This window comes from Anguilla anguilla, chromosome 2 (assembly GCF_013347855.1).
Source record: "Anguilla anguilla isolate fAngAng1 chromosome 2, fAngAng1.pri, whole genome shotgun sequence".
In the NCBI taxonomy this organism is placed as follows: Eukaryota; Metazoa; Chordata; class Actinopteri; order Anguilliformes; family Anguillidae; genus Anguilla; species Anguilla anguilla.
The window spans coordinates 16,816,703-16,829,584 of NC_049202.1; the positions used below are offsets into that span (position 1 = coordinate 16,816,703).

At 39.0% G+C, this 12,882-nt stretch overlaps 1 protein-coding gene across 2 annotated transcripts; it reads left to right on the forward strand.

Annotated features, from left to right (window-relative positions):
- The first annotated feature begins 2,280 nt into the window (after positions 1-2,280).
- cxcl12b (chemokine (C-X-C motif) ligand 12b (stromal cell-derived factor 1)) lies at positions 2,281-12,305 on the forward strand. Of its 2 annotated transcripts, none has more exons than XM_035406638.1 (4): positions 2,281-2,434; positions 4,328-4,445; positions 7,130-7,237; positions 9,166-12,305. In XM_035406638.1, exons 1-3 carry the CDS (start codon positions 2,368-2,370, stop codon positions 7,215-7,217), a joined length of 273 nt encoding a protein of 90 aa, XP_035262529.1. In that variant the 5' UTR covers positions 2,281-2,367; the 3' UTR covers positions 7,218-7,237; positions 9,166-12,305. The 2 variants fall into 2 exon arrangements, with proteins under 2 accessions (XP_035262529.1, XP_035262528.1); XM_035406637.1 differs by having other exon boundaries at positions 7,130-7,213.
- Positions 12,306-12,882: the final 577 nt, after the last annotated feature.

The following is a 12,882-nucleotide window of genomic DNA, read 5'->3' on the forward strand; positions in this document are numbered from 1 at the left end:
ATGCACAGGAAAAAATGTTTGCAGGAAAATGAAAGAAAAGTGATCATTTTGAGCAAATATGTGAGTAGAGACCGTTTGAAGTGAGCTTGGTTGTTCCGTAAAGTCTGTGTAAGTATGATGACATCCAGAACTTATTTTTGAGTCGGCACAAGGCGTGCGTCATTGATAGCCTGAACTGTGGAATCTGTTGATAACAAGAGCCCCGTGAAACTTTACACCCAACCATCAGACATCCCCCTTTGACCCTATGTGTGACATAAGTGGCCGTCCTGTCACCAGGGTCAAAAGAAACTCGCGGAGGGCCATTTTTCTCTTTTTTCTTTTGCTCTGATGAGTCCGAACCGGTCTGCAGAAACTGGTCTTGGGTGAGAAACCCTCCAGTGCCTGCTGGTAAACAACATCTGCACCCCTCCCACCTCTAAAGGGTGGTTAGAACCATGCTACCACTCCAGAGATTCTGAGAATGCATCGGCCAAGGTGGCTTTATGTACACTCAGTCATGTCAATGTTATGAAGGGATGAAAATAAATACATAAATACATTATTATTATTATTATTATTATTATTATTTTGGATTTGCTTTGTAATGGCATTACATGACTCTGTAACTTAACAGCAGAAAGTAGCAATAGGCTCCATCTAATCAATAATTTTGTAGATTCCATTGTCTTCATAGGTCCTGACTTGGGTGTTTTGCGCCCTGGTCTAAATTTTACAACTGTGTATTTGGAATATTTTTTTATTTCTGAAAACAGTAAACCCCTTTTTAAGCATCTCTTGCATGGTGCATAGTGCATGGTGAGCTGGATTATAAAACTAAACAAAAACCTAAAAAATAATTAGTTTTCAAGTGCTTAATGATGTGGTTTAGAAACAAACCCTATAGTAAATAAACAAATACCCCCAGTTTAGCCAAAGAAACTGTCTGGCACATTCCGATTTGTGTTAGCGAGTAACAGCCAATTCATGGAAACAGAGCGCACATCTGTATCCAGTTATACACTGGGACCATTCCCTGCTATTAAATCCTTTGCCAGATTTGACTGGGAGACTTCATGAAGCACACTACTGGAGGGTCAACCCCAGTGTTTTGGGAATGACTACACAGGGAACATATATCTCTACCTGTAACTGGTTGTTTTGCTTCATGTTTTAATAGTACAGTGCAGTTTCTCAGTTTATTGAGATGTATTTTGTTGTTGTTGACATTATAATAATAATAATAATAATTATTATTATTATTATTATTATTATTATTATTAATATTCTTCTCCTTCTTATTATTATTATTATTATTATTATTATTATTATTATTATTATTATTATTATTAATAGTAGTATTGAGGGATTATACCACACAAAATCCAGAAAGTTCGTATCAAATATTTCTTCAACAGCACAAAACAGTAGGGCAGGCTAATAGAATGACTGTGACTGACACTTCTGTATAACACTAAATGAGGATCGTGGCTGGGGTTCATTCAACATTTGTCCTTATATTTGACTAAAAAGGTATAATTAATCAATTTATAATATTTATTTATTTATTTATTTATTTATTTATTTTCATTTTTCGCAAACATAGTTTGGCGTGTTCAGAAATCAATAAATATAACTCACCAACTTCGGTTTGTAAGGAAAAGTTGTTGGACAAATTTAAGGACAGATATAGAGTGAATCCGACCAAATGCTATATTTGCCTATACAACCTATGGACCTCTGTATTTTGTCTATCGCTAATGTCACGTTTTCTTACTTTTCTGCTGGTATTGGTAACATTTTGCTCTGATAGAATCAATGAATATCACATATTCCATTATTTTCAAAGCTGAATGCAAAATAGACAATATTGCGCATTATTATAATTGCGCAGGTGTTCACCGTATGTAGAATGCAGGAGCAATAACGAATGGAATGCACTTTACATGTACGCGAAATAATGAATTCCTAGCAAAAAACAACAGCATGCATGCATTTCTCCCGGGACGGGAAAGTGGATACAGCATATGATGGACTTAGATAACTGTAAGACCCCAGAACAAAAAATAACGTCCCTCTAAACAATAACAGATCAGTCGGCAGAAATGAAACAATGCTGGGCAAACAGTGGGACCAGGTTCCACAGATAGCGCAGGATACTTGCACAGAGAAAGTTACATAGGCTACCTAAACTTGATTTTATGCCAAACCCTTTAATCGAGGAAGTTTGTCGTGCCAGGAGCAATAAATCAGTGCTTGTCCACGCCCACTGTCTCCCCGCGATAGGGGAGTCGCCTGCTGCTTGTAAATTTATAGCATTCAGCAGCGCGCGGTGAAGCCACAGTTGCCTTGGAATTTAGGAGAGAAAGACCCTCGAAACCACCCATCATGGACCTCAAAGCGCTGGCGGTGATAACCCTGTTGACGGCGGTTATGTATACCCAGATGTCACATGGTGAGTTGGCTGGCTTCAGAGTCTGTAGCTGGGCACAGGGGTTGAGTTGCGCGTTCCTGAAAATCGTGTTTCGCGAATTTTGCGCCAGTGCAAGATGATGCGAGATGCGTGTGTCTGTGGCATAACTTATGCATGCACTACACTCGATTTTTCTTTTTTAAATCACTGATGTTAAACTCAGCTATCTTAAAATGCCTTTACCTTCCCTTCTACAATGATAAAAGCAGCACCGGTTTACTTCTTTATGCTGTTTAGTGACTGTTTTGCTTAGGCTACTCACTGGAACATTTCACGCTGAAAATTTAGCTTCATATTATCATCAGCGATAAGCTTCAGTTAGTGTTTTACGATATTGTGATTTTCGTGCAACTGACAGGATGCTGTAAGCCTTAGATAACACGACGAATACATTTCTGTGAGTAATTAATGTAAATGCTTTAATGGTTTGCATTGTTGATGTTAATTATTGGAGTCCAAATTTAGTTTCACTGCTTCACTGATGCATGTGCACGCACGTAAGCACCGCAAATAAAAGCCCTCAGGCAATGCCTTGCAGTGCGCATAGTTTTCTACTGCAGCAGTTTCATTGCATCTCAAAAGCTGATGTGTGTATTTGTTTTTCTTATTGCTTTCTTTTAATTACCCACTAATTAGGGGATTAAACAAAAATGATAATGGCAGTAGATTCCCACTTCAAGGAGGTTTTTGTGCTGGCTTAATGACACCTATATATTATCATGACAATGGCAGTAGATAAAGTGAGAATATAATTCGCATTTTTAGTTTGCGTTGCGGGGAGAAGGTGATCCAAAGTTTTATTCCTGTACTATTTCAAAGTTTTTCTCCCTTGGAAAAGAAAACGGAACCCAATTAATGTATACAATCTTTAAGATCTCAAAGATTTCACTGATATCAACGTTTTTTATTCTTTCTTTTTGAAAGTAGCATATTTTTACAAGACTTTAAACGCCTTAAATAGCATTTAAAACGATCAATGAAAAGAAGGGCAATACAAAAATAGACTTCATTTTATATCAATCTGTGTCTTTTTTGTGTCTTTATATTCACCTTTTCAAATCCAGATCAGATGTCTATATATTATTGACTGAAATTAGAAAAGGAAATGCAGATATCAGTTATTATGTTGTTACCAATGGCCTACTGTTAAAAAATAATTAGCTGCAAAATGATCATTAATCTACACAATACATTTCTAAGTGTATTCACAAATGGTGTGATAAGTTTACATTTTTTAGATGTGTGCATGTCCCTTTCATTTAGTTTGAATCAAACAAGTATAGTCCCATTATAAAGTAATTAACTGAAATGTTTCATTTTTCGTCTGGCTAAAACATAATCTATTTTATACAGCTTCATCCATATTGTATAAAGAGTGAAAAATATAGGTGAATCCAGCAAGTTTAATTCAAAGGAATCCTGTATGGTATGCATTTGTGAATAATTCCTGTGTATTTGCTGTGTGCATTGTAAGACCACCATTCCTTAACCAAATATTGGAATTTGCCAAAGAAGGCAGGGCTGCACAAACCTTTATATTTTTTGACAGGACTCTAAATGCTGACAATAATGAGACTAGTGAAATGAGTAATCAAGCTGCTATACATTCCCATGGAAAAATGACCTTTGAATAATTTCAGCAGTTTCAAGTAGTTCTGTAAGTCGGTCTGGATAAGAGTGTCTGCTAAGTGCCTTTAATGTAATGTAAAGTATGATTGAGATTTTTGTCTTCAACCTCAGTTATTAACATCAGTTTTCAGAGCTGAAAGCCAGTTTAAGTATTTGTGTGAGCGAGTAGGGCGGTCCGTCCCAGTTGTGGTCGTTCGGGGGTGACCTCGCGTCCCTCATCCTCTCCCCCTCTCTGAATCCCCCCAGGCAAGCCCATCAGCCTGGTGGAGAGGTGCTGGTGCCGCTCCACTCACAACACCGTCCCGCAGCGGAGCATCCGAGAGCTCAAGTTCCTGCAGACGCCCAACTGCCCATTCCAAGTCATGTGAGTAGCATGGCGGGTCACCCGCTTGGCGCCGTTTTAAGGGTAGCGCCGGCTAGCCCGTCAGGTTAAGTGGGGAATCTTTGCCCCTTGCCCTTTACATCAGACGGTCTCCCCTCAGAGAGAATCGCGGAGGGAAGGAACGCGCAGTCCTGCCTCTCGTCCCCTTCTGGGGAAAGTGCGAGCTCTCACAGGGAGAGGAAGAGAGTTGTGGGGAGCCGAGAGATGTTTTTGTTTTAAACAGGAAGCAATAACAAAGGATCACAATAATCGGCCCCTTTGAATATGCCCTTTGTAGTTTTTTCTTTCCCAGAAGTTTCATAAATTTTCTAATCTTCCCCATTTGGGGGGTATTTACAAAATGCTTTTGCTGCACATAGTTCAAATTAAAATTGTAATGGTTTGGAGGGAAAACAGAGGTATCTCGCGGCAGTGGGTCAGTGAAACCGGGAGCTTAGCCAGAGCGGATTAGCTGGCGGTCCAGACCGCAGTCGCAGCTGAAGATAGACAGCTGAGCAGTAGGGCGCGGAGCTGAGTCCTCAGGTATCTCTGACTGCGCAGATGAAAGAGGCAGTGATATGCACCCCCCTGTTGTTTTCTGTTGGTCTTCGCCCGCTGTGAAGTAATTACCACCTGCTGGCTTCGTTTTAGACCTCCAACTGCCCTTGGCTCAATTAGATAGGAACGAAGGCGAGACTGATAACGTGGAGACACGCCAAGCTGATGGATTAGACACCCCCTCTCCTCCAAAAAAAGTGTCTGTACCATTTGTTATACTTGATATTTAAACTGACAGATTTGGATGTTGGTTTTTAGAACTGGGAATTGAGATTTCATCTTCGGAAACCGCTTCGCCTTAAAGCGTGGGACATTTGGTTGGTACAGCGATAGATTTTCATTAAAATGCAGTTTGTTTTTTTGGGAACGTTACGGTTTCTGTTTTAGCCTGTCCTTCACAGTTGTCCGTTTTACCTCAGCCCTTTTGGCTGGGAGGGCGTGAGGCAAACCGATCCCCCCTCCCTCTCCCCCTCCGTGTGGAGCCCTGGTGCTCCGGTCGCTGAGATCACAGGCACGTTACGAGGTGTCGGGGCTGCTGGAGGTCCACCGCGGAGCTTTTATGGCAGCTCTCCATCAACAGAGAACTTCCTCAGGAGAAGCATTTGCTCCTTTGGCCCCTCGTTTGGTTAATAATCAGAACTTTAAACCCCTGACAGATCCGTGACCCTGCTGGCAATGTGAGGTAGAGAGGCCGCCAGTCTTATGAATTTATTTTAGTACAGCTGTCTGTAAATACCACAGGGGCTCATGGCTGTTGTAGGTTATAACATTCACCCTAACAATTTATCCTTCCATCAAATCTGCAAATGGTCAAGAGGACTTTCTTTGGGGGCATTTACTTGTTTTGTTTGGTTTTTTTTTTGTTTGTTTTTTTGTTTTTTGCCTGTAATTGATTGGAAATGCCAGAATTGAAGAATGTTAATATGAGATGCCAGCTGATCTTCAAAGGATTTTAATCACTTCCATAAAACTCTTTTTATTTCATTTGTTTGGCTTTTATTCTGCTTTAATTCATGAAACTGTACTGTACGCGTTCCAATGAAACATGTCCAAAAGCAAACAAAAAAAATGAATCACACTTACACGAAAAACAGTTATGTTTACGTTGGCTATGAACTTTAAATGTTTGCATGCATTTGAAAAAAGAAAAAAAAAGTTAAATCCCCCAGAACTTGAAAGTAAAACAGCTGTAAACTGGAACTCAAGGACAATCAAGAGGCAATCATTTTTGTTTGTTCAAAAAGATGAAACCGTCCACAAAACGCTGAATGTCTTTGGAATAGAACTTCATCTGTAATTGATGGGAGAATGTTGTCTTTTGGTATAATTATTTAGGGTATATGGTTTGTATTATCCTTGAGATAAACAATATATTATGCAACTGTTGCAGTCACTGCATATCCATTAGTACAATATATTCCAATATATTCCAACCAGTATCATATTAAACATAAACATCTAATAAATTAAAGCAATAAAAATGATTGATGATTAGCAAATGATATATATTCAGGAATGGTCTTAAAGCTGAATCAAAATGCTTCTGGGAAAATTCAAATGTTGACTCTGCTAAAGGGCCATAACATTTTTTTTTTTAAATTGCTTTCCATTATAGTTAGGGGAGTCTGTCACTGAAACGGCAAGCTTGGTGTATTTGAGGTGACATTTGTTAATTTTTAACTGACATTTAGCTTAGATCATAAATTCCATTAAGTAGTAACAGACAAACATAAAGATCCAACCAGAAATATTTTGATCAGATCAGTTTGTCACTTCTTGCCGCATTTTCAATATTATCTGGTGCTGAGTTGCACTTAGGTTTTCCGATATCCCATTACTTACACAGCATCCCATTACTTTTTTCTTCTTCTGTTTTATCATTTTGATTTAATTTAGCCACAGAATTGAGGATTAACCTGAATGCGATGAGACTAAACAGTGGGTTAAGTGAGCGTATGTGAAAAGGTACATGCAGTGTTTCCTGGAGTCAATGGACCATAGAGACTCACGCAGGAAAATGTGTGCAGTATCTAAACAGACCATCAGATAAGAGACCCGAGCAGCAGGCATGGGATGGAGGGGGGCCTTGGTGAACCCTGAAATTAATCCCTTTTCTCTTTTACCCACAGTGCCAAGCTGAAGAACAACAGAGAGGTCTGCATTAACCCTGAGACCAAATGGCTGCAGCAATATCTGAAGAATGCTCTTAACAAGTAAGGAGAAACCCTTCTTGACAAGTAAGAGAAGAAACGGGTAACTGTGAGAAACAGGAAATGAAATACGCCCCTGTTTTCATGTGCATCTTCAGCCCAAAATTTTTTAAAAGATAACTGACCTTCTGCACAGGGATGTCATTTGCATTCGCTTCCAGGCATTGATGCAATGCCTATGCAAATGAAAACCTCTGTAGAAAGAAAGTAACACAGCTACTACCCTGGTTCTTGAAGTGATCACATTCACTTTTATCTCAGAGAACATAATTGGAAACCTGGCATTATGGTGAATAATTTAGTTTATTATTTTAAAAAAATAAACATATCACATAAAAACAGGTAATCGAATTGACCCTTGTATTTCCTGTCTCCTGTTTCTCATTAATTTCACTCAGGGTGATCTTTTTGGTGAAGGGCCTGCAAGTGTGTGTTTATGTGGATTGCCTTATTGACATGCTCTATTTCCAATAAGCTTTCAGTGTCCTGCTAGCATCTTGAAGCTTGCTTCGCCAATTTTGTTCTGCTTGGTTCAGACATCGTTTGTTTGTCCTCATTTTAAAGAATGCAAAATTGGTTCAAGCATTTAAGATTGCATGTCCTGAATGCTTTTGCTAAAATCAATCTCTTTTTGCCATGTTTTTGAGATGATTTACTGTGTCCTCATTTGCCTACTTCTCCTGGTAGCAAATGGCTTGTGTTTCCTTAAAGTGGGATACTGTGCAGTGATAGGTGACTATGTAGATGATCTCTCCAGACTGAATGTAGTCATTGGTCTTTATCATCTCAGTGTAGTCTCAGTGCATTGTCTAGAAATTAGCGAGGTGCTAATGGTCCCTCTGCGCAGTGGCACAGCTGAAACAAAGCAGGCGATGGTTCTTTTAGAAATCACAAGTGCTCAAATAGTTGTTTTCATTTTCAGGTGACTTTAGTAGCACTGCTCAGACAGAGACAGAAAAGATATGCGTCTAGACATGCTTTAGGTTCTCGCTGAATTGTGACTTCTCTGATTATTTTTCTAACTGCAGTCAGGGGTAAATATTTATTTGTGTTTATATCTGGACTTTTATTTGATGGAAATCTTTGAGTTGGCATTATACTCTCATTTATGTAAAAATGTTAAATTGGTGTTTGCTAAGGTTAGCTGGCAACATATGTGGTATTTTTATGGTGGAATTTTATACTTTAGGTTTAGGTATTTCATGCCTGTTTTTTGGGCACATTCAGATTTTAAAAGTACCTGTAAAGCGGCAACTGTAGAACAACAGCTCTGCTGTGTCCTGGGGGAAAAATAATCTCTGAAGTTCTGCGTAGTTAGCCTCAATTACGTGTCTGGTTAAGGCACATTAACTGCTTGTAAAATTGCACAGTGGTCTGTGGAGCGCTACCACTTCAAACATTTGGCTCCATTTGCGGCACTTATCACATGGGAAATCTTGAGGGAGCAAGAAGAAAAGAGGACTACTTTATTTTATTCAAAATGTGAATTGGTGGTGAAGTATGTGAAGCCGTATGATAGTATGACTCGGGCACAGTGAAAGCTGCCCAGCCGTTCAACCTCAATGCCCCTGTTGCTGTTCCCAAGAGCACAGTACTGGTTTGGGTGCTGTGATAAAAATTTTGCTATATAAATGACCTATAGAATATTTAGGGACTTAGATTCTGTGTCCTGTAAGTTGCAGTAAAAAAACTGACATCTGATAAACTGGTCAGTAATGAAGGGCTCAGTGTTTCAGTTTTAGACAGAGATTAAAGATGCAATGCAGTTCAAAGTATCCCATACAGCAGGTTTAAAAGATGCTGCATAAAACCACCAAGAGGAAGGAGAGAACGTGTGATTTTCCTTCCACCGATAAAGTACAAAGGTCAATGTCTCATCCTCTGCCTGCCTGCTTTTTTGATGCACTGCCTCAGGTCTCTCGAAACCCTAACCGCTCCCTTCATCCGTCTTCCAGGATGAAGAGAAGCAAAAGACGGCCTAATTAAGGACCCCAGCAGATACGTACCCCGGCCATACCCCCCACACCCCCCACCCCCTCCCAGGATGCTTGCTGAGCCAGCACTTACCTGCCAGACATGCATGCTTATCCAGCATTCGAAAAGCCAGCGGCTCACCCCACCGAAGCGGACACTTTTCTCTCGTCAAGCGCGATGTGCAATTCTATTACGTGCGAGTGTGACTTTTTACGTGTGCGTGTGCGTCTGTGTGAGTGGTTGTACGTCCAGTTTATGTAAAGTATTTTTTAACTAAAAGCAGACTGAAGTTTTCCCGCCTTTTTTCCATCCCTATGTGCTGGGAGGGGCTGCTCAGGCATGGCTGCAGCCGGGCATTTGGGATTGCGGAACACCCACAGATATTCCCCTCCTGACCATGTAGTTGGGGGGAAGAGGGTGTTAAGAGAAAGACTTGTTTCACACTTGCGCTACACCTCACAACCCCACTGCGCTTTTTCTTCTCCTGACAGACTCAAAGCTTCACCGCATATCTTGCAAACAGGGGCTAAAGTCCTACCATTCTGGTCACAAGAGAGGCTATAGCAAAGACACTCCGTGAGCACTGCTAAAGCAAGCCATACAGAAATCAACGGACATCTCTGTTTTCCTCAGCATTGTAAGATTTATTTGTGCCTTGTACTTTATTCAAACAACAAGGCCTGTGGTGGCGGAGTTTTTATTTGGAGTCTGCAATCCTATTCATATATATTTTTTTTTTAAATGCATTGAAAAGTGGAAACTAATTCCTAATTACAATCTGAAGGGTTTTTTCTTTTTCAGAAAATGTAATCCTTCTTCCAGGAAGCATAACAATAGACGGTTGAAATCAGAAATATGTGAGGTTGTTATTTTGGGTTTGTCAGCCGCTTCCAGTATGAATTTCATTGGGAAACATGTACAAGATCTTCTTCCCTTTCTCCGCAATGACAAGTGATGGGTTTTGAAACTATTCTGACAAATAGTTTAGGAATTGTGAGAAACAAATGTAGTTCACATAAAGAACTTTAGCCTTCCATGATGCATGGCTCGTAGATACCAAAGAACAGTAAATATGAAGTGAAACAGACAATGACCAAATATTTACTTTTAAGTGATTTCAAATTCAGCCTGTAATTACAAAAAAAAGAAGTTTGGGCATTTAATAAGATACAAAACGGTTTTAGCTATTGTGCCAGATATGCCAGCATTTCCTTTTCTGACTGTAATGCACTTTATTCTTTCAGTACATTTTTTATAGATTGACAAGGGAATTTATGTTCATTAAATATAGTACATATGTTAATTTCAAATGTAATTCTAATTAGGTGATGCTTTCAAACACTAAAATATTTTTTTTAGTCATTTTTGTAATGGATAACTATTGTTCTCTATTGTATCTCAAGTATGTAATTTTTATTTACATAATTTACATAGGAAACCAACGTCCTCCAGTATTCCTTCAGGTATTAGCTGCTTCAGTGGAGACCTAATTAGCTAACATAATGCTGTATTGTTTTATTTTCATTTCGGAAAAAAAAAAAATCAATCGAATCAGTACAAAATGGAGGTATTCCTAGAATTTACGGTATTACACCACAGTATATGTATATTATAAAATATTATTTCATTTTGTTTTAATCAACTGTAACCATTATGAAATCAGATTATACAACCACTGTATATTATATGAACATACAATGCTAAGCCTGGTGCTGTTTCCATATACAGCTGAATTTGAATAGTTTAAACAGAAACAGATTGGATTTTCCATTTGTAATAAAGTTCTTTAAGACGAAATAACTTCTGACAAGTAAAGTGCACTGGAGTTAATTAAGGCATTAACTTTTGACATTGTTTCTTTAGCTGTAATTCATCCATCTCTCCTCAAACTATATAATAATAATATCACTGTCTATGTAAACTCACCACAAACCAAAGTCATTTTCTATTCATTAAAACCAATGCATCATGCTTTGTCAATTAATATCAAGCCTGCTTACTGTTCTGTGTTGTGAGGGAAAGCCATACCATATCCTTGAGTATTGTTCTGTTACCATTTTTCAGGGATAACTGCATGTTTTTATCCATTTTATTCATGGAAAGCATATTAAAGCAAGCAGGCCATTTACCTGCAGTCACACACAATGAGGAAAGACAGATTTCACAGTCATTGAGAGTGGATTGAGTCACGGCAGCAGAAGGCCTGGAAATTGTAAACACATTAAGCATCCATCAACAAGGCTTTACACGCCAGCAGAAAGGATCTCTTCCCCTTTCAGAATTATGCAGAATGTTGAGCATGAAATATTGTTGAGAAATATTGTGAAAGGCCGCTAGTATAATCTCTAGCTTTGATTTCAGCTTTAACTAATTTTTAAATGCTGGGATACTAATGAGCAAAAGATGTTTTGACTTGTTATGCAGGCATGCATTCAATCCGTTTGTTAAAGCATTAGAGATGAAGTTGTGGCCTATGACATTTGAGCTTCAGTGGCAGCAAATGTTACAAATGTCTTTTGATCTCATAATTATGTTATAGTACAGAAGTGCCGAAGTACCATAACATAACAGCCTATCAGCATTTAGTAGGATTTCTTTTCACACATTGTAAAGAGTGTAATTTGTACAGAACTGTCCAGCCAATCAGAACTGCTTTCATTCAAAGGGTGATGTTCACTGATTCATTGGCAATAGGCTGAGCTATACACTTCAAAGAACACCATTGTAAAGTGCCTGTGTGTGGCAGTCCTGCGGAGTAATTTCTCAGTGAGTTGTACAGGGTTTTCATGTTGTATTTGTGTGACATGTGAGTCATGTATGTATGTCACCCTGACTGTAACTAAAACAGGAAATATCAGGTTTATATGTATATTTTTCAGCAGGCTCACTCAGTGCCATTAGCAAATCGCACACTAAAAACTCCAACATGCTTTCTTTGTATTCCAATTTATATATCAGTGTATGCGTTTGTATGCTTTTCCCTCTCAATGTGAAGAAAACACTCTGTAAGGCAGCTTACCTTAGACTATATTTCACTGTTTGTATGCCAAAATGCATTAATACATTTTGTTTTTAATTCACTTAATTTTTCAATAAATGCAAGAAAAGGCCAAAATTTCAAGTCTTGTTTTTGTTATTCTTTATTAATTTAACAGATGTGCTCATGCCAACCGACCCACCCACACACACACACACACACACACATTATTGTTATCCATCTATCCATCCATTTTCTATACCTGCCTATCCTGGCCAGGATCGCAGGGGGTGCTGGAGCCTATCCTAGTGTGCATTGGGCAAGAGGCAGGAATACACCCTGGACTGGCCGCCAATCCATCGCAGGTCACACACACCATTCACTCATCATTCACGCACACATTCGTACCGATGGGAAATTTAGTCTCCGATTAGCCTACCTGAATATCTTTGGGCTGTGGGGGAAAACCAAAGTGCCCGGACACAGGGAGAACATGCAAATGCCCAGGCCAAACCCAGGACCTTCTAGCTGTGAGGCGAAAGTGCTACCCACTGCACCACCATGGCACCAATAAAATATTATTATTATTATTATTATTATCATCATTATTATTATTAATGTACAAGGTGAATAAAGAATGCTCATAACACTGCTGTCAAACTTGAGGGTACGCATTTAAGCTATTTTGTTTTCTGCTCAACTTAACCCACGGGGGAACAGT